At 44.3% G+C, this 22,891-nt stretch overlaps 1 protein-coding gene across 7 annotated transcripts in view; it reads left to right on the forward strand.

Annotated features, from left to right (window-relative positions):
• The window catches only part of PTPRS (protein tyrosine phosphatase receptor type S), a 455,981-nt gene that overhangs the window by 314,570 nt on the left and 118,520 nt on the right, over window positions 1-22,891 (forward strand). For all 7 annotated transcript variants that reach the window (XM_085637322.1, XM_085637321.1, XM_085637326.1 and 4 more), the window contains exons 6-10: window positions 1,666-1,776; window positions 12,760-13,029; window positions 17,950-18,531; window positions 19,772-19,905; window positions 21,487-21,631. In XM_085637322.1, the coding sequence (XP_085493448.1) occupies window positions 1,666-1,776; window positions 12,760-13,029; window positions 17,950-18,531; window positions 19,772-19,905; window positions 21,487-21,631 (1,242 nt within the window). The remainder of the gene's footprint in view (window positions 1-1,665; window positions 1,777-12,759; window positions 13,030-17,949; window positions 18,532-19,771; window positions 19,906-21,486; window positions 21,632-22,891) is intronic.

Genomic DNA, 22,891 nt, shown 5'->3' on the forward strand with positions numbered 1-22,891 from the left:
CTAGTCTGGTGGAGGAGGCCACTGCATGACACCTTTTTTTATGTATTTCAGGCACAGAAGTAGTATAGAGGTGGGAAAGTATTCTTTTAGGGCTGAGGGAAGGAAGTGGATATGAAGGAGTTTGGATGCTCCTCAGTGATCCCCCCCCCCCCCCTTCTCTCTACTCATCCTGGCCCTGATGGCAGAGGTGGTTAGAGAGCAGGGCGGGAATTACTGGAAGTATCCAAGCCTCTAGGTCTGGGGATGAAGCCGCAACTTAGATTGAGGAAAGCGGCAAAGCGCAGAATTGAAGACCCTGAAATGAAGGAGGACCCGCCAAGAGGCCTGGCAAAATAATTAGTGAAGAGCAGCACTGGTTAAACTAGAAAACCTAGGAAGAGGAGGAAAAGGTGACACTAGAGATTAGGTAGATGACTGTGAAGATGATGAAGGTCACATCCTTGAGCAAGCCCTCATGGTTGGGTCCTTTTTTGACTGGTGGTCCCTAGAACTGGAGCCCAATTTTCAATCCTCTCACTTCTTCTCTTTACTTTTCATTGCAGAGTCTACTCCAATACGAGGTAAGGTTATCCCCTCCCCATCACATACAACAAATACTCAAATCGTTCACCTCTCCTTCTCAATCGTGCCCTTCATCGTTATCCCTTACATGTGGTTTCTGATCCCGGTCTCGTTTTGCTTTTATTATCATTTTACTCTTCTTGTTCCTGTGCTCTGTGTTTGTTGTGGTAGAGAAAAAGATGCCGGAAAGCCACTGTGAACTTGACAGACACCAGGTTCAACTTTCCCTTCTTCTGTATATTATTGGTGAGAATTTGATAATGTGTATCTTTTGAGGCAAAGAACATCAACCAGTGGATCAGATGGGGTATACAATATCCTCTCGGGTATGATGAACTCACGGAGAGGAATATTGGCCTTTTGGTTATCAACCTCAGAATCCACACAATACATGTACAAACTAGTTCCAATCAGAAATTAAAAATCTTTTACAGACCTGCTGAGCAAACCTGCATGTTGGTGACAGCTGGATTTCAGGTGTTGTATCGTAAAGTGAAGTTCTCTCGTAAAGTGAGGAATCCACAGATCTGTTCACGAAGAGAATGCTAGTTCATCTATGAAGTGTTTGATAGTCCAATGGATTTTAAAAAATGATCATTTTAGCAATTTGTGCAAGAAACAAATATCCAAGAGGAATAGATCTGTACAGGGGTCGGGTTTTGGCAGCGTAAATCTAAAGGGAGCACCAGAGGATGGAAGCTGATTGGACACTGGGAATCATGGCAACCCTGACTGGTAAGTCCCAACACCGCTGTCGCTGCATCTGGTATGAGTTATTGAAATGTGACTTCATCCGATCCCTGGGTGGTCTCCGACCTGTCATAAGCTTAGACATTATAAAAATTGTAACCGTGCTGCCAAGCTGATTGGCTCTCTGTGAATTACAAATGGTAAAGATTTTGAGCATGGAGCCAGTACTTGTAGCACACTACTATGACATCCTCGCCTATTTTGGCAGTGACAAGATTGGAACTCTGGTGTCTGAGTTCCAGGAGCACTGGGTTCTTCTGTTTTCAGAATGTAATGGTCCTCTCTCTCTCTCTCTCTCTCTCTCTCTCTCTCTCTCTCTCTCTCTCGCTCTGTTTTTTCTTCACTTCTCTATAGGGGCCCTGCAAATCGAAAACAGCGAAGAGACCGATCAGGGGAAGTACGAGTGTGTGTCCAGCAACAGTGCCGGAGTGCGCTACTCGTCACCTGCTAATCTTTACGTGAGAGGTAGGGAGCACCCCAGCTCTGCACGGGGAAAGTTCGGAACACCAGCAAGTGCCCTTGGCTCCTTGCATGAGCGAGGGCTGGCACTGGTGTGGAACATGTGGAACCAGGGTTTCAGATTTTGTCACCAAAGTGGGGTTTAATAAGCAGCATAGAGGCATAGGCCACTCAGAGTGTGCCGATCAACGTAGGACTGCTCTGACTGCAGCTCCACACCGTCTGACCATTTCGTTGTACATACATGTCTATTGCATCCTCAGGCTATAGGCTGGAAAGATCACACTCTGTGAACTGTAATGAGTAACAGGAAGTGAGATACCATCTTGCACACCAGAGAAGCCATTAAGAGACACGTGGAGTTAAACCTTACTTTGCACTCTTGGTACAAAATGGCTTCTGTCCTATCACTGAATGTTGTGTTTATTTTAATCATAGTATTGGTATCTGAAGATTGAAGGGGTCTAGGAGGTCTTTTCATCAAGGGGCTGAACTAGTGCACTTTGGAGGCAGAAGGGTTTCTTTTTTGACCTGTCTACAACATTTATTTTTAAATGCAGCTGTTAGTTCCCAGTGTCAAACACATAACTGTTTCTAAATATTAAGACTGGATTCACTTTAAAAAAAAATATTTTGCATGTAGCTTCAGGAAAGTTTACTGGGATTTTTTACTGTGTGTAATCCTATAATTACCTTGGGTGATGGGCGAAACACATTCACATAGTGCAAAAACTATTCTCCTATAGCCCTTTATAAAATAAAGCCATTAACCTGTTCTTTAATTAGTTGAGAGGCATATATGTGTGCGGCTGGAGTATGCTGCTTGGATAACCTGTCTTTACAGTTTCTGATACTAAACTGATGCTTAAAAGAAAAAAAAAATCACTGTGCACTATTCTTCTCTGCTAACCTACACTTGTTGCTTATTTCTTCATACTTGCACACTCTTTTCTCACATCCGCTCGCCCTCACATATTTCTTCTCTGTCTTGTTCACTCGAGGCAGGAAGCAGAAGTTCAGGGCTTCAAGTTTGGAGTCTGTCCTTCGCTTAAAGCTAAATTATTTGAGCCTGGTTTTCCTTTCTTACCCTCCTCAATACTTTGTGTCTGAAGGAGGAGTGGTACCTTGCCCATCACAGTGTAATTAGAAGTGAGCCGAAACCTGTAGCTCGCAGGCTAAAGCAGGAGCCTCATAATTGCAGTGCTAAGCGCGAGTCTGGAGATCTCCGGGGGTTAGTTGGGAGCACTTAAATCTCGTTGATCCTCAATGAACCACAAGATTACTGGTTAGAGCATGGGCAGGGTGATTACAGTGTAGACCGGGAAGTTGGAGATCACAGGATGGAAATCTCTGGGTGGAGCGGGATACTGGGTATCGGGACTGAATGGAAGCCTGCACATCATAGGACAGGATGGGCGATCATGGGGCGAAGCAGTAATCTTCCATTATACGGCATAGCCTGAGTTTGGACTTTTATTGGCCATGTGGCGGACTGAATCAAATAATGGGAAACAAAGAATTGTGTCCTAATATTAACATACTCTGTACCACCTTAAATTTTCAGCTTACAGTATCTTCTTCAGCATGTAGCTACCAGATTTGGAACTCTAGTAAAAACTAGACCATTCAAGAGTAACCCAGACTGGGGCAGGAAGGTTTACAGGCATTGACAAATATGCAAGAAGGCTTAAACTGTTGACTTACTCTGCCTGCAAGTGCCTGAGAGTTGTGGATCTCACGCATTTCCTAAGGGAAATGTTGTAAAGCGGTTACAGAAGTTATCATTGCACATCCACAAACAGTAGAGAAATGTTTTATTTTTCTCAGTTTTATAAACACTATTGGTGAGGATGTCAGGGGTGCTCTAACCATGCATCTCCGTACCACAACGGTGTTAGTTAAAATAGGAAATACACAATGTATAATCATTGTTTACAAAAACGGGGACCAATTTAATAAAGCTATTCAGAATCAGCAAGTCATAAAAGGACAATTAGTTATTAATAAGCAGGGTATCCGAATGGGATGTCTTAGTAGGTCTTGACAGCCAAAACGATTTGTCCCATTCCAAGATTTGTGTAGTCAACACGTTAAAGGCCGTAGTAATGTTCCACATATGCCAGACAGGCTTTACATGTTTCTTACCATTCAGACCTAAGAGCCCTTCAATTCCTTCCATGTACTCACGATTAGCGGCAGCTAGGGAAGATCCTCCTTACTACGTATTATATGCTTCGATACTGGTATAGGCGGCTACGCATGATATGACTAGATACGGAGCAGCCTCTTCAGACAGCTCCTCACATCGCCTTTAGTGAGGTTGCTACACGACTCTTCGAACTTTTTACCTGATTCTTAGCATTGAGCCCTCGACCAGCAACGCTGTCAAGAACTACATATGCCTTGAAAAAGGGAGAAGGCGTCTGAGGGACGAAACACATGTTGGGTGCCCTAAGACACATTCAGGGGCCCTGGAATGCAAATCTCCACGAGCAACCAGCATTCCTTTTGTTCAATATAGGAGTAATGAGTCAGGGCACAGAAAGTCTGCAGGAAAAGATAGCACGGATGAAAAAAAAAAGACATGACAACGGTCATGGTGTGAGGAAATACAAACCGAGGGAAATGAAGATTACGCAATGCATATTCACAGTGCTTGCTGCACAGTCCTAATGAATGATGCATATTGTGTACAATACTGTACAGCCTTGTCCTCTTAGCATTGCGTACTCTAAAGTCAATATGCAAAACCAAGCAAGGGTCAGAGCACTGTAAGCCGGGTACAGGGTGCTGTATCCATTGCATAGCCTTTGTCAGGAAATCTGAATGGTGTACGTCCTTCCAACTAGACAACATCTTGCATAGATTTGTTCCCTCTTGCTACTCATTCCTGCTTCAACTGGCTACTCAAGCAAGGTATACAAAGAAAATAGTTTCAATTAACAACACTGCCAGAAACCAGACAGGTAGAGCAGACAACCAACCCAACAGAAGGTCCTGAGTTTAACAAAAAGGCACATTAAGACCTCTGTTTACAAGCCAAAAATTGTGAAACGTGTGGGTTAAATGTTGTCAAAAGCAATCAATTAATTTGTAAACTAAAGTTTTTTGAAGATTGTACGTGTGGTGCTCTGTTGCAAGACTCACGCGAGCCTACTGCACAACTCAAACTATTTCCTTAGTAACAGTTCCCACACATCTTGGTCACCTTACATGAACTGAGACCACACCCCATCCTTCCAAAGGACAACAGCCTTATCTATTACATTTTCACGCCCAAATTTAAAGCAGATTTTTGGCATTTATGTTTTTTTAAGTTAACTGGTTATGTTCCAGAAGCGTCCTTTCTGCCATTTTTTGGTTTAACCCCCCCCCCCCCCCCCCACACACACAAACATACATAGGCAGGTGCCCTACTTAAGGGAGAGATATATGTAACAAATCTTTCTTGGATAATGACACTGGACGAGGCTGCCGGGTTCACGCCCGCCCATGAGATTTCAGAAAGATCACTCTTCTGTGTTTTGCTGGGTTCAATGAAGATATGATTAATCTTACCTTTTCACATTTTCTGAATCTGGCTGCAAAGTATCTATCTGCAGGTTACATACACAGGAACTGGCACAGACATGTCCTTGTTCCACACCGTAAAGCATAGTTACATGCATAGGAGTGTTTCAAAAGCCGAGGGACATGCAGTGTATGTCTCCAAAGTTCAGCCAAAGTTTGGGGGCTGGAGAAGAGTCCCACATAAGACATCTTCAATGGTGAATACCCTATCTTGTGGGGAGTATACTGGAATTCAGTGGTTGTGTTTCTTGAGGTATGGTATGGGGTTGGTGTAGGGTGGAACACCCCCTCCACTTTTTTAAAAGTTTCTAAGCATACAGGTTATCTTCAGAGCGCTTCCTCACCGCGGTGGGTGGGGACAAGAGACCTGTGACGGGGTAGTCCGGGCCCCCCTCGCTTGATGAGGTAAGGCATGGGGGCTGGTGTCAAGGGGCAGCATCACTCCCTGAGGTGAGTCCAGCTGGTTAGGGCTGTGTGGATAGCATGGGCACCTGTGCAGATACCTCATGACTGACACAGAAAGTTTTGTTGTTTTTGGAACTTGTGGCTTGATTGGGTGCATTGGTGTGATGGGGGAGGTCTGTTGGGTGGGTATAGAAGTGGGACGGGGCGGGTTCTGAGAGGGATATAACGAGATTGAAAAGAAAGATGGTTGCTGTCTCTTTACTTTCAATGTTACCGAGTTCAAGAATCGCTTTGCAGCCGACTGCAGCCTTGAGATGGCCTTTTTTTACTCTCTCTGTGTTTCCCCTATTTTTTCTCTTCCTCATGTCATTGTGTTCCGCATCAAACCCCCTTAACATCCCTCAGAGCTTCGAGAAGGTTGGTGTGTTTTTTTTCTTTTTTACTTTATTTACCCACATTTTTACATTCGTTAAAAAAAAAAAAAGCGAAAATCCGAGGCCTCTTTACGTGGCGCGATCCGCTTTTGGCGGTTCCTTTTGATAATGAGAATGTGTTGCACTGCGGAAACCTTTCTCTCTGCATCCTTTGGTAATGTTGCTGGGTTTTGCACTTTCGTCGTCATGGTAACTTGGTGCTCGGACATTGAGCCTGATGCATGATGGGAGAATGTAATTATTTTGCATGCCACTTGTTTTTCAGCTGTTTCTAAAAATTATTTTTAGTTCTGGTTAATTATTTTGTTGGGTTTTATTGTTGTTTTTTATGTTCCTTTTTGTTTATTTCTGTTGATGGATTTTGCTGTGTTGTAGTGTACTAGTGTTAAATGAATTTATTTCCCAACAGCCTGTGTTCCTGCCCAGTTGGATCATGTTCTTGGTGGGTGGAAAGCCAGGGCGCAAAGGAAGCTGAAGTGGCTTCTGTCACTGATTTATCTCTGTAGAAATCTCACAGCTGCTGAGTAGGGTCTGAAAAAAGAACATGTCTTTTCTGGTGGTTCCCAAGAGTAGCCCAACCGATGAAGCTTGTTTCCTTTACTTTGCAGCTTCGTAGCAGGACAGTCGGTGTTCCACACACCGGAAATATCCATTTCTGGCATGGGATCACTCAAATCGCCCAATCTCTGTTGATCATGACAGAGTTGTGTACCAGAATCCATGGATCTCTGGGACCAAGTGATGGGATTAACGCAAGATCAGCCAAAGGTGCCTGTCAAAGAGTAGGAATTATCAGCTGGATTTTGTTGTTGTTGTGATTTCTGGTGGTAGCTTTGTGCATGTCTGTCACAACGTTACGAGTTAGGCACTCTCTCCTCAAGTATTACATGGATGCTACCGAGAGATGTTCACATTTATTGCTTTGATGTCGCTTCAGAGCCTTGGCCTCGTCTAGAAGAAAGATTAGTAAGCCTCTGTTTAGAAGGAATCATCGATTAACGGTAACCATTGGAATCAGTCGTTTCCAGCTTCTATGGAGAAGGGGTTACAGGACACAAACTCATATTGGGCTTAATAATAGCTGGACCTGGGTGTTGGGATTGGACTCTGTAGTCCTGTAGTGGGTGAGACCCAAATTAAGTAGGGAATTAGATTGTATTACTTAAAAAAGAACCTGTATAACTTCATACCTTTAAATGGAGTTGTCGGGGAACAGGTTGGTTACTGTCCATTGAGCCGTGATAGTTCTGGCATTGAAAGCCAACCATTTTAGGGAATCAGGTGGGGAAATGGTCATTTTTCAGTTGGAAGAAATGCAGACATACACCAGCGTATTTGTGGCTTTTTCGTCAGTAAACTACACCTGCTTGTTCAAATCTGTGAGTGTCTGGTGTACTACTTGGAGAAATTTGTAAAAGCCTGAACTGCTACTGTCCAGCACTGGTGTTATCGCCCACGGGGAACAAAGGGGTAAAGTAATTGGGCAGGAACACAGAGCTGTGCCGATGTAGAGAAGCCCGTCTGTTTGCACGCCTGCCCGCCTGCCCGCCCGCCCGCACGCCTGCCCGCCTGTGTCTCTCTCACCTCTGCATTGCTAATCTTTCTGTTAGGTGGAAAAGTTAGATTACACCTTGTCAAACGCAAAATTTAAGCCAAAAGCACCTAAGTCAAGGTATTGGCCTGCTGCATGTTCAGAGGTCACTCTTTGCGCAGGTCCAGAACCTCTGGGCACCGGGTCTATTTGGGTCTGAACTGCCAGAAGGAACCCCTGGGAGGGATAGTGGTTAGTTTGGCACAAGGGAAAGTGGTGTGCCTGAAGAGAAAGGTTAGAAACAGCCAAATGCATCAACACTAGAAAAGGCCAAGAAACTCCTGTTGGGTTAGCCTGGGACTATACACTGTAAATGTTTGTTTGCATCCACACAAATGATGGTGGCAGAAGCGACCTTTGTAATCAGCACAAAACTGAATGTGGAGGTCACCACCGTGGATTATAAAAGGGGTGGAGCTAGTGATGTTCCTCTGTTTAATGTGACTCCAGCTCTCTTTGTTATGGGGATTACCGAATGTGGCATTGGCAGGTGTAATCTAAGCTTCACTAATAATGTTGAGGCTGCTCATTGTTTTTGCACCCTTCCCCTCACCTACTTCCTAATTCCCATCCTTGTTTTGGAGTAAGACGGAATGACTCCCCCCCCCCCCCCTTTCCTTTCCACGTGCCCCAAGATGGCGCCTGCCGTCTCTTCTCTCGCCTCATTTGTGGCAGCCGCTTGCTGAGCGTTGGAGCGATGACCTAATCCTCTTCCGTTTTGCTGCTTTCCAATATCCACGTCACTTTCCTTTTTTATTTCAGTTTTGTGGTTTAGTATATATACATATATATTTTTTTATTTCCTTGAACATATTTCATTTGGTTCAATTTCTGTGAATCGGGGTTTGAAATGTCCAGGACCATCCTCCTGCTACTTCTTCTAGCCCGTTCTCGTACATGTGAATCTGATTCTCTTTAAAACTCTTTAAATGGGTGATGACACTCGCAGGAACAATGCCTGCCCCTCTTTCCCTTGGCATGGACCTCACGTTGGTGTGCGTTTTTGGTGTGGGACTTGCCGTGCACTCTCCACTCCTGGATCAACTCACTACTACCTTCTGGTGCACAATGTACTTGGATAACCACACCAACTCTTGGGAAGAGAGAGTCTCCTACATTTATATCTCTCCCTGCCTCAAACTTCCTGGTTCTTTTACCTTAATTTTTTTTATCACTTTATAATCATGTTCTTTTTAGCTCTTCTCCCATCACATACTTCACATCTTTCTAGTTCTCCTCGTGTGTTCTTTTTTGCTCTCCCTCTCTATAATACTTTCCAGTTTGAATTGCCTCCTTTCCCCTCGTACATCTTATTTATCCCATTTCAATTTTTGTTTTACCCTATTCATCTCCTTATTTCATCAACAAACCTTGAGATATCTGTGGTCTTCTATGGTCAATGATGAATAAACTCATGTTTGATCATAGCTTTAACCATGCTTTTGACCCGGACTCCTCACATATTTATCTTTTGGTTTCTCCGCTAAACCTAACCTTGCATTCCTGGGAAGTCTTGAGGCAAAGGTCCAGACCATCTCCTGACTTTTAATCTTAAACCTCGGCAGGGAGATTTGCAGAATTGTGTTTGCAACCGATTTGCTGTGTCATGGGCCCCTCTGACAGAGGCACAGGCAACCATTGTCTGAGTTCGTCCAAAATAAGGTGCCGTTTTCCCCTAAGATTGCAATGATAACTCAACTACGAAGTACTCAACTTGTCTCGTATGATGACTGCTGCTACACAGACATGCTGATTAGCAAGATCGCTTCCCCTGTGACCTAAATCTCTTCACTCACAACATCCATTAATTCTCTCCACTTACACTATGCCGTTGACCATGGGGGAAAAAGCTGACTCGCCATGCCTAAAACACGACTTGTCTCCTGTGAGTGTCTCGAGCCATTTTTAAAACAAAAGTTCCCATCACCCCTCCTGTGCCCCAACTAATACAAATGAAACTACTCTCCGTCATACTCCAATATCAGGCGTTCAGACCCCTTTTTTGTGTGTTGAGTTAATTTTGGCTTCTATATATTTTTTTACTTAATTCAGTTGGATTTTCCGTCTTCCCCTGTTTCCATGACAACACAGTGTTTGCATCACACGCTGGAGTTTGTCGCTGTTAATGCTGTTTGCTGACTGGAATTAGTCCGTCAGTCTATGTTCCCTCCCATTTCTCCTCTTCACCCGCCAAAAAGTGACATATCAGCCCACCTCAGAAGACTCATCCTCTCCTCTTCCCCCTTCTTCCCTGGTTTGTCTGCATGTCACTGTGCCTCTTTAGTGTCTCTCCATCTTGTCTTTAGTGTGTTCTGGAATGTTGCAGTGAAGTTGCCCTCTGAAAGGTCCATGGTTCGGTGGGTGGGAAGGCAATGTCCACAGGGCATAACTGGTTAGGCAGTCCAGAGGTTTCTTGCCGGCATTACTGTCGGGCCCAGAGTATTGGGCTGACCCATGAGTAATGCTCTTGACTGGTGTGGGGGCTGTTGCTGTCCTGGCTGCCTTCAGGCGGAGACATTTAACAAAGGGCATTCAAGCCTGTGGCTTGCTTAATACGATTGTAGTGATTTCCCTACGGCAAAGGATGGCCAGATCTCTGGCCAAGAGTAGAGACGAGTGAAGGTGTTGTTGGCTACAGCCTGCCCAAGGTCAGAGGAATTTTTTACCAGGGTTGGACATTGGTTTGGTCCATTTGCAGCACCCGCATCTTGTCTAGCTGTACCTACAGAGTCATGAGCTTTAGTCATTTAGTACAGACTAAGGGCTTGATTTAGATCTTGGCAGATGATTTACTCAGTCACATCGCTGACTGATATCACGCCTGCCGAAATATAAATCCCATAGGATATTATTATAAAGGGATTTATTCATATTTCGGCGGACGGGATACCCGTCACTGTTGTGATTAGTAACCCGACCACCGAGATCTACATAAGGCCCTGAGACTTTCATTGTCCTACTCAGAGGCTGAGAGAACACCTTTCCAACATCAGAGGTCTTCCTTCCTGAAGCTTGTCCAACCTCATGAACTCTCTCTTTCCGTAACAAGCACATACTTAGAAATCTGCTCTACCTGTCATGACGACAGACTAGACAGTTGGTCTCCCTGACATGGCGTAGACTGAGACATTTATTCTTCCCGATCCTCGCCCAAGCTTCAAAACCCTCTGCTCCTGTAATCAGGGCAAACCAAGGAAGGCCTTATTGAAAGACTAAACAAAATCCCTCCTGCTTTTCAGTAGCACAGGGCAGTGTGATGCCATATCACCAACATTTGGACAATCCGAGACAGGCCACGTCTTTCACTTTAACCCTGGCAGGCACTAAAAATGGCTGCCATCCCAACACAAGAAGATACCACTTTGTCTTCGCTGTGGTTGATCCTGCAGAGCCCGAGGGAAGTTTGTGCATGAAGCCAGTCCTCCTGGGGAATGGAGCCCACCTGGCTCTAGTGATGGTCTTGATGTGTCTCTGGGGAAAATCTGTCTTCAGCTTTCAAAGAGGTGTTTTTCAGGAGTTAGCATCACTGTAAGATTCTTCCCACGTCACCACGTCCTCCCTTCCTCTCCCTTCGCTCATGTTCTACCGTCAGGTCTGGAAGCTGCATCCACCTTCAGCTCAGGAGATGCTGAGAACATGACACAAAGATTTTCCTAGGCGTCCTGTCCGTTACTGTGTCTTGTTAGTTCTCAGCAGCGATGACTCTGTTTCTTGTCCTGTCAGGGCTGAGATGTGACCATGTGCCCCCCATTTTGCCCAAGCCCCGCATTTGATCACATCCGCGACACGAAGTATGCAGCATTAAAGTGGGTCCCTTCCCAAACCCTCCCCTCGCTCTCTGTCTCTCTCTTGTCTCTTCCTCTCTCTCTGATATTCACTTGGGCATTTGCTAGTGGCCCAGGGGTTATGTTCCTTTGCATTGGTCTCCCCTTTCTCCTGTCTCTCTCTCTTTTCTTACTTTCTCTTTCTTTTTTTAACCCTGTTTTTGCATGATGTCTGTTACTCTGAGAGCTGCATCTACCGATCGAATGGTGTCAGATCAAAAAGAGGCTTCGTTGGGTTTCTACACCCGAAAACCACAAAAATGTCATTAGCGTTTCTCATCTTTTCAAATTTTTTTATTTTTACGCTCCCGGCCGGTAGAGCGTCTCCAGAGGGCTCCTGTACAAATTATGCTTACAACTCCTGGCTACTTAATTTCTCTCCCTTCTTCCGATCTCCTGCTGTTCCCTACACCACCTTGACTGCTTCCATCAACCATCCTCTACCGCTGGTCTGATTTTACCTCCCGCCTACTGTTAGCGCGCCCTGGAGAAGAAGGGAAGAATTAGGCATTGCCCACCAAGAGCTCCATTGGTTGAGATACTGGGGCATGGGCAATGTGAGGACCCTCTAGGAGTTTCTTCCTTCCTTCCCCTTGGCCAGTAGCCCCTTCGCAGTATTCATTCATCGCCCGCTTTGACTTCACTTTGCTCCGCACCTTTTCTTTCACCCTTTTACCCCATACAACCTGCATAACTGAACCCTACTGTAAATGTTCTATACATACGTAAGGTGTCCCTTTCTCTACCCAGAGGCTGGCCCCTATCTCATTTGCTGTCTTCACATCCTTGAACCACCCAGAGTTAGGGGGCCCCGGGAACTCGGACAGAGGGGTGGGAAATGATGGGCCACATTTTCTTTTCATCTGATATGTGAGATGTCTTTAAAGATGAGAAATAGCTAATATATTTTTGTGTATTATCTGTGCTGTGATGGGCCTACCTCCTGACTTCTGGAGACCTGTTGCTATGAATTTCAGCTTTAATGTCTTTCTATTTCCAGTTTATATTGTTTGTGAAGTAAATTTCTTTAAAATTATTTTTCGTTAATTTGTTATTTAATTTAAACTTTTTGAAGATTTTTTTTTTTTTTCCTTTCTTTCTTTTGGTTTATTTCACCGGTCCGCTCTGTGTTTTTTTTATTACCCTCTTTGCCTTTCTTCCACAGTCCGCCGAGTGGCGCCCCGCTTCTCCATTCTACCCGTCAGCCATGAGATCATGCCGGGTGGTAGCGTGAACATCACATGCGTGGCAGTTGGCTCACCGATGCCCTACGTGAAGTGGATGATGGGGCAGGAAGATCTGACGCCTGAAGACGACATGCCTGTGGGGCGCAATGTGCTAGAACTGACCAACATCAAGGAGTCTGCGAATTACACCTGTGTCGCCATGTCCAGCCTTGGTGTAATCGACTCTGTGGCACAAATCACGGTGAAATGTAAGTGCAGAGAGGACTTAGTAGGATGAAGAGGAACAAATCTAGTGTCGGCTTATCCCTGGAAATCCTCTCTTCTCATAAGGGTCCCCAATAGGGGAAAGAAAGGCAAAGTTTCCAGACACAAAATCTTACTTTACTAACGATGGCCAAACTTCGCCAATGAATCTTTCCTGATCTCAAAGTACTAATAGTTATATTGTTGTGTGGTAACGTAACAAGTGATAATATTGTTTGTTGCCTAAGTTCTGTCTACTTTAGATTGTGCAATTACTATGATGTACAATACAGAAACACTGAGCTATTGAGAAAACCTACAAGGACAAATGTACATTATTTGCCATCAGCTAGTGTTGACCAGTGTCCCCATTCGTATGTGCTTCTATGAGGATATGGTCTTCCTTGCCTGCGTGACTACGCCATAGTAGTATGCCGCCCTCTGCATTACTACATGGTATTCTGATTTTCTCTAGCATGGGGTCTTGCAGAGATTCACAGGCCTGGATCATTTCCCGTAGTTCTTATAGTTTGACAAAAAACAATCATCGACTGAATATTGACGTTTAAAATGTGTGTGAGCTCCAGTGTTTCATGTTTAAATGTAAATGTCCAGTATTTGTAAAGCGCAAACAATTACCCGAAGGTGTCAAGGCGCTGGGGGCCCTCGGGAAGATTAAGCGAGCTACTGCCCAGAGTCTCATGGTGCTGGGCTAACCTGCCGCCGGCACCAGGGATTGAACCGTGAGCCCCCGGGTTCCGGCGTCAGTTGCCCTAGCCGCTGCGCCACACCTCTTCCACAGACACTCCTTTTGGGCGGTTGTACTCTAGTTAGTTTCACCTTACGTTTAGCTTGCTTTTAAGTTAGACTGAGTGGGAAATAGAGAGAAAACAAAAACGATATCTGTTCTTTTTCTTCATATAATAGACTAGAACACCAAACCCCAAAAGATAGAAGGTCTACCAGATCAGTGTATAGCAAATTGCCCCATTATTTAAATACATAGGTTGTTTCGGATCCAGCAACTAAAGATGTTTCTTGATTTCATTGTTTATCTAGAATTTTCTATTGGGCCAATACTGGTCACCACATGGCTCCTTTAGATCAATCACTGCCATGTTTCATGTGATTGCTCAGAAAGAGCTAGTCTTAATACTGAATCCATCCCTTGATCGCCCCTTTCACATGGATACACTTCCGCTTACTTTTGAGTGAAGTCAGAGTTGCAGAAGCTCATTCTTTGACTTGTGTTGATGTAGTTTGGTTCCACAAACAAGAATTGGTTTCTACATCTTTCCTGAACCTTTGGCCACTTGGTTGGTGCCTCTTAGTGATTCTGGCTCATACTAAAGACAGGGACCAGGAACCCTGAGGATTCTAGCACCATGTGTTTTCACCCTCATGTGCCATGAAATACAAGTGGTTCTACTTAATTAATTCAGTGTCACCATCTACAAGGATCCCAGAATGTCTCTTTTGCTGGTGTCCCATTTTCTTTACCCAACTCTGCAATAGCAATAAAATATTCCCAGAATTTCCCTTTGGAGATTATTGGGTTTGTGTTACTCAACCCCTCATCCCTAACCATCCCCGGCAATCAGAATTTCACGTTGTCGCTATTTTTGATGGTGCCTTGTACTCTCTCCCCAATCACATATTAACAATAAGGATCCCAGAATTTTCCTCTGTTTATCCAAAATGGCCACTTAAAAACCCAAACCAGGGCGGTGGCTGGTGGCGAGGCTTCTGAAAGGAGCCTATGTAGTTTTAACACCTGCAACAGCTTTGACTGTCTGTTTTCAAACCAGCAAAGGTGAAGTGAACTGCTTTGAAATCCAGCCTCAGATCTTGGATTGTTCCAGTACCCCTTGGCTCTCAGTGCGCGCTCTTGTCTCTGATGTGAAAACACAATGCTGAGCGAGCCTCGCAGCCATCAGCTTTCTTATTTTTCTTCATTCATAATTTATAAAGCGTCTGGCAAAGAACCACAAATGCTACATTTGCACAGTTTGGATCATGGTGCGTAAATACGGAGGAGAATCAGCTGGGAGGAGAGAGGTATTGGGCTGGGGTTACAGAACCTGGAAGTGTTTGTGGTGGCTGTTTCTGCATGGTGCATGGATTGCTTCACAGCAACATCAACACCTGCAAGCGGAAAGTGGGACAGAGTCACAAGAGGTGAAGTTGCCAGATCAGAGGATGGTAACAGCAGGGCAGATGGGCTCAAGGGTAGCAAGAAAGACAATATAGATGTGGAAACAAAGGGAGAGCCTTTAAGTTGGCGGGCATTGGCAACCTGTGCTGTTCATGCAGTAGGATTGTGGGGCGAATGAGAAAGCTGGGCCATGTGCAAGCACTGGTGTTTGTTTGGTTATTCTATAAAGTATGACGTACACCCTTTAACAGATATCATATTGCTGTCAAAGTACAGATGCTATTATAGTGACACAAAAGGCCTATGATGTAAAAAGCCATGCTTCAAATAGTTGAGAAAATTTCAGAAAACATAGGTCCTTTCTTAGATTTAACCACATTTCATTCCTGGGCACCTTGCACTCGAAACAATTTGCCACTGCATTTCTTCAAATAAGATTTGGGAACAACAAATCACAACAGGTCATTCATCCCAAAATTCTGCCAGAAACGTATTTGACACTGCATCTACACAAGAGGGGTTTTGCTTAATGCATCAACCAATCTGTTTTGAAACAACTGTGTTTTCTTTCCTCACTGGTAGGCAGTGCAGTTCGTTAAGAGCTTTTGAAACATATTAAAATCTTCAAGGTTGGGACAGTCCTTGTTGCTGTATTCTGAATATACTGCAACGTGTCAGTATTCTTTTTAGGTAGTCCCATATAGAAAGAATTGCCAAAATCCAGTCTAGAATGAACAAAACCATGAACTGAAGACATGCCATCACCCACCTACAGAGATAAAAAAAAAAGTCAGAAAGGGAAGAATCCTGCTAAATATGTTAGGCTGATAAAAGCAGACTTTAGTAGTAGATGTGAACTGTTTAGAGGTATATAGTGGTGACAAGTAATGCTTAAACAATTTGCAGAATTGTTATGAGCCAATTTTCATATATTCCTTTGTTTTAAATTTTTTAATAATTCTGTGTCTCGGGGGCGTACAAGTACACAGAGACAAAAGTGAAGTACATGGTGAAGCTTAATGCCACTTTTCCGTCGCCTCCCCTTCCCCAGGCTTCTCGACTGGAGCAAGTATTTGCGTGTTGGCTGCGTGAGCAGTTGTTGCACAGAAGCAGAGCACAGAACCAAGAATTGGGCAGACTTAGAGTGGGGAGGTATTGTTCACGGTGGATGGCAGAGTTGAAAAAGAGAAGAAACTGACTGGCGATGGTGAAGTCATCTAGTTGGCTGGGAATAGGTGACATTTTGCAAACGCATCCCAAAGCTAGGGCAACGTTTGTTAACTTTAAGGGTCATCTGGTTCCCTTCAACGATGGTGCCCTAGGATCACGTCTAAATACTAGCCGTCCTGTCAGATATACAAGCCTTTTGTCATGGCTCAATAACGCAGAGAAATATTGACTGAATCCTGGTTCTGCTTATTTGTAATAACAGTACAGCTAACGACACAGCAAGATGATTACCTGGGAGAAATGCGGTTCGGTCAGCATCTGTGGGTGGGTAATGAGAATACCGGACGATCCAGGAGGATTAGGCCAGTCCTGGATTTAGAAGCTGATACTGGTGCAAAAAATGTTTGACCCCCAATGCAGAAGCTTTAAGGTGTAGAAATAAAGAATCATTAACATATGGGATACACGCGCTTAGGGAAGCCACGCCTTGTAAGGCTAAGGGAGTTTTTAAACCAGAGCTCTGGAGGGTTTAAAGGGAGAGTTGCACTCCGGAATAAAATACTGAAACTCCAGTGGCATAGAAACTTTGCGCTCCAATGATAAAGGCTTTTTAACCCAAAAAGAAGCTGATGCTTTGACCTCTAAGGACAAGGGAAGTTTGAACCATACACATCTAAATCACATATTTCATCTCTGGACCTATAGAACCACTAATTGCTAAGTAATGGGATACAAAAGATTTAAGCGCTGATCCTTAGACGTCAAAAAAGCTATAGCATTAGAGTTCGAACTCTAGCGATAAAAAAAAACTTTGATCCCTCATAATTAAGATTTTTTTTTTAATTCTAGAGATAAAGGTGGTCTAACTTCAATTGATAAACATGTTTTGAGACTTAGAAATAAAGAAACTTTGACCTCTAGAAATGAAACTTATCTTGTTCTAGGTCATATCTTGGAGTTTACAGCACACAAAGGTTTTTTATATGAGCATGCAATTCCATTTATACACATTTAAGATCCTATAAAAATAGATGTAAATATGTACGAATTGTGTTTAATGGACTTGCAGGTTTAGTGAGCTTTAAGGTCATATTTTGTTGTTGGTAAAGGCATCTGGCAAAAAACGCATGTACCTAGAGCCAATTTGTGTTTATCAGTTAATGGTTAAGCAATCAACAAATATGATTTTTATTGTGTATATTGATCCTCATTCAACATATATTTACTTCCCCATTAAAAAGATGCAGGTATAGCTTGCGCTTGTCAAAACCTCACTCTCGTAAACCTTGTTACAAGATGTCTTAGGGAGTTAAACACTCATTGCCATCTACAGGTAAATATAGAGTCGCAAGACCCTCGTGAGTGATTTTCCGCGCTCTATAAATGTGTGATTGATTGATTGAAGTTTGAATCCTGATAGGGTTGACACTGCCCACGATCCTTCGTAGGTCAATAGGCAGTGGGCCTTAAAATCTGTAATAGTAGCGCCTGCTGTTTACAGAGGTGCAAACGGAATGGTAGAAAATGTTGCGCGAACATGTTACTACAAGATAGTCTTAGGATTTAAATATTCAATTATAAATATTTTTCTATTTCTCAGCACTACCTAAAGCTCCCGGTAAACCTGTGGTAACGGAGACCACAGCCACCAGTATCACGGTCACCTGGGACTCTGGCAATCCCGACCCTGTGTCGTATTATGTGATCGAGTACAAGTCGAAGAGCCAAGAAGGGCCCTACCAGATCATGGAGGACATCACCACCACTCGCTACAGCATCGGAGGATTGAGCCCCAACTCCGAGTATGAGATCTGGGTGTCTGCAGTCAACTCCATCGGCCAGGGACCACCCAGCGAGACAGTGGAAGCCCGCACAGGAGAGCAGGCACCAGCCAGTGCCCCCCGCAATGTCCAGGCACGAATGCTGAGCCCCTCAACCATGATCATTCACTGGGACGAGCCAGTGGAGCCCAACGGGCAAATTCGAGGCTACCGAGTCTATTTCACCATGGAACCCGACAAGCCTGTTAATGACTGGCAGAAGTACATAGTTGAGGGAAGCCAGCTGACCACCGTGAAGAGCCTACGAGAAGATGAGACCTACACAGTCCGAGTTTTAGCCTACACATCTGTAGGAGATGGGCCACTCTCTGAGCCTATGCAGGTCAAGACACAGCAGGGAGGTAAGTCTTGCTGGAGGGAGGCAGATGCTGTGAGATAGGCAGATGTCAGACAGCAAACACATGCACACAATTTCTCTAAGCAAGATAAGGGTGGTGATGATTCTGTCTGTCTGTAAGCCCTGAACACATCAGAAAAAGCTAGGGTTGATACCACAATCCCATTTCTGCAAAAATGTGACTGATTCTTCTAAGCTGATCAATTTTGCTGGGCCTGTTTGCACATGCCTGTCTGTAAGCATGCTCAAGTAGTCCCCGCTGATGCATGCCTCATGTGTCCTAATATGTGGTTGGAAGCAGAAAGTATTGTGCAGGCACCTTCCATGGCTGTATGATGCGGGAGAAACCTCACTTCAAGTGCACTGTGGCACATAGTAAAATTAGTTCTGTGGAATATGTTTAGGTATAGATGGGCAATGTGATTTTGTGCCTATTCCTTCCTGTAGCATTTGACTTTTTTTAATTAGAGATGCATAAAGACCGTGGCCCTAGTGGTTTAAAACCCTATGGACCCGGATGAAAATGTGTGCTCAGGCCAATCCGATTTAGAGGGCGCCTCGAGTTTCTATATATGATTGTTCCCCTGCTTCAAGCGCTCCGTTTTATATATACTCACCCGCACTCATTGCAAATGCAATATCATTCACGATTGCCGGCACCAAACAGTATTTAAGTGGATTCGTTAATTTGTACCTCAGCGATGCTGGCTATTCTTTGGTTTGCCAGGTTATCTGATTAGTTCTTACTTTCCTTTTCATTACTCTTTAAAAGTTTAAGAGATGTCAATTCTAGGTACAAGGTGATAGTTCTTCATGGACACTTTCTTTTAGTGAGTAGCTGACACTTCAAACGTGGATTCGTAATGCCACTCTGCAGAAGCAGTATAGAAGCCACTGATGTAGCATCCTCCTCTTTACCCACCTTCAACCCATCAACCCAAAATGGACACCTTCACAAGAACATATGATTCTGATTCATAGTTGCTGATGGTTTCAGTGTCTTGTGCAGTCCTGTGTCAGATTTACACACAATTTCTGTTACCCAACTAAAGTGAGCATCCCTAAGAGGTAGAGTGCCCCCTGCCTTTCAGCACCTACAAATGATCTCTTTAGAGGTTGCTGACTGCCAGGGGGTGTCTTGTATCAACGTGCATTTTTCCCCTTTATCCCATCAGTGCTTCTAGTACTTGCTTTCTGGATCTGTTACTCACTTCTTCCACAATTTATCTTTTTCACAATATCAGTTCCTGGTCAACCAATGAACTTCAGGGCAGAAGCTAAAACCGAGACAAGCATCATGCTGACATGGAGCCCACCCCGGCAGGAGAGCGTTGTTTCATACGAACTGTACTACAAGGAAGGACCGCATGGCAAGGAGGTAAGCGCCCTGAGGCAGATGTTTAGGAAGGTTTCAGAGGGGACAGAAAAGGGTAAGTGGCATGGCAAGGAGGTGCCGTGTCTGGGAAAGTGGAAGCATAAATGTGTGAGACAGTGAAAGGGGGCATGTAGGAATGACAGTGAGGGTGGTGGAGGAAGAAGATGGAAATAGATGATGGAAGGCCAATGCAGAAAAGTGTGGGAAGGAGAAGAGAACAAAGAGTAGACAAATAGTAGTAAGGGATAGGACCGAGGAAAAATATGGACACTTGGGTGGTGGAAGGCAGAGAACAAGGGCAAAGGGCTGTCGATAAAGAAGAGTGAAGGCCAGGATACCTGAAGAGAGGATATTGTGGGGGGGGAGGGGGAGGAAGGGGAGGAAAAGCTGAGGCATAAAGGTTCATAAGTGGGACAACCTCATGAAAGAAAGGAGAGGAGAGAAGCTTGGAAGCCTGCAAACATGGAGGCACTGGCAACAGGAGAGGAGGATACCAAACAAGAAACAGAGTTATTGAGAAGAGGAGAGGGCAGGGAGCAGGACAATGGGACAGGCAATGTAAGGAGGGTTGGAGTATGGCTCAAAGAATCGTCTGCATCCTATGTTTCTACCCATCATTTGGCTTCCTATAGACATTGGTTACAATGGTACCATTAAACAATAATATTAAAAGGGTGGTTAGTAAAGAGGAAACGGGGGCTGAGGGGATTGCTAACATCTTTAGGAACATAACACTGTCCTTAAACTCTAGGAAGCGATGGGGCCGACCCCATGATTTGCAGACATCATGTTAGCGCTATATTGAGTGAACCTTTTCCCACCTGGCAATATCATCAATTTTGCTGTTGTTCAATCTGATAACTTAACTTGCAAGCCCCTGCACCCTCCCAGTCTGTGATTCAGTGGATTTTAGTTATTTGCATCTAGGTAAACTTTCTGCTATGGATGGCAAATTAGAAGATGAGGTATTTACTCTTAGACGCCCTGAATAATCTAGACTTCCACCCTCTACCTTGGTTAGACTCTTGATCTTGTCTTAATAAAAAAAATATCCATCTCAATTTATAATTTTTTTTCGAGCTGAGCTGATCATTCAAATGTCAAGTTTACTGTTATCTTCTGCTTCAAATTCACCAGTTGTATATTGCCTTAAATAGTTGGGAAAGCCTAATTTGACAAGATATTGACATTCCCTTTGCATTGTATCCAATTCGCAATTGGAAATGCTCACCACAACTCCCTTTATAAACTGGCACCAATCACACAATTAAAGCACCTGAAAAGGTGCTGACATGATGGGAAGAGGGTCAGGAGGCTTAGAGGTGCTTTCACATCACATAGGGCCATGATCCCTTTTGAAACAGGACTCATTGGGTGCATTGCTAGAGATAGGATGGAGTGGGGGCAACTGGGCTCTTTGCTGCTTCATCCTCGTGTGGGTGGTGTGGGAAGTGGTGGTTGTCTTCTCCAAGATATAACCTGGCGTTTTTTCTGTCTGGCGCATCTTTTGATCAGTTTTGGTGAACTATGCATCAAGCTTTGTTTGACCAATGTCCTTCTCTTTGTTGCCTTTTGCATTCTCAGATTTCAAAAACCATTGACCCAGTGACCTCGTACACAGTGGAGGGCCTGAAGCCAAACACAGAGTATTTGTTCCACCTTGCTGCCAACTCGCAAGTAGGCCTAGGAGCTGCGACCGCCGAGATCAGAGAGAGAACGTTGCAGTCTAGTAGGTGTCTCTCCTTTTCCAGGCATCTCTGTGGGACGTGGGGAGCACCTTTTAGAACAAAGTGTGGCGATGAACAGCTTGTCTCCCACCGTGGAGTAGCAAGGGTCCTCTATTGGAGTTGGTGGGGTCTAAGTGAGATCTACGAAAAACGTGCTCAGTAAAAGTATAGCCAGATTTGAAGCAACTTCTTTCGCAGATCTAATGTATGGTGTGTGGATTTAAGGAATTGTGTTTAATAATGTTGTACCATATGTGTGTAGTTAGAATGTGCTTCCTGCCACATAAGCCTTTCTGGGACAACTAAAACTACTCAGAATTTCGGATTTCTGTTTAATGATAGCTGGCAGAAGTTTCGGACATAGTTCCGAGTCATCTACCAGTCCGCTTGATGACACTTGGAAATGGGAACATTTTGAAAGCAACAAGTGATCCTCCAGGTCCCGGGAGCAAATGAATATACAATATGCAGATCACTATGACCCTGGTTGTCCTTTAGTGATGTAACCAAGGGCAGAGGGTACTGTGACTATCTGCACTGTGTTGTAATTGTTTTTATTAGTGAAGGGGGCGGGGGCGACAAACAGATGTGGTTATAGACCTTTCCATTCACTACTGCTTTGATCACCATTTCCATCCTCCCCATCACAGCACTGCCTTACAGCGCCACTGTCCTTATTACCTGTACCACCACCTGTCACCTCCCTACCTTCCACTCTAAGCACTGTTTGTGAATAGTTACTGTGAAGCAGCATAGCCGAACCCAATGCTCTCTTCCAATAAATCCCTTTAATCATACAACTCCATCTAAGGAGCTCGGGGATCCCATCCCTTACGCCACCTACCCATTACCCAAGTTGGCCAATACGTCCATTGCCACGTGTTACGTGGTGCTGGCAAGCAGTGCACCTTTCTGCGGGGCTCCAAGCTCACATCTTACTTCCTGTAGACTCACAAAGTCCGCAAAAAACATTCTTTCCAAATCCACAAGTCTGAGTCGTATCCACCAGGAAGCTAAATTAAGCTTCCATGTTTGTTCATTGTCTCCATACGCGCAGCAAGCCATGCTTTCGTTTCTAGAGATCTCAGATAATCAAAGAGAATCATCTATTCCACTTTGTCTTATGAAAACATTTCCTACACTGTGCCTGCACTGTTGCAGTGCTTCCCTGAGGTTTTCCCTCCATCCAAAAAACCTTTACTGACACTGTCTTGTCTGCCCTTAGCTCCCTTCTTCCAGATCTACATACATGCTTTCAGGCA

This window comes from Triturus cristatus, chromosome 12 (assembly GCF_964204655.1).
Source record: "Triturus cristatus chromosome 12, aTriCri1.1, whole genome shotgun sequence".
NCBI lineage: Eukaryota > Metazoa > Chordata > Amphibia > Caudata > Salamandridae > Triturus > Triturus cristatus.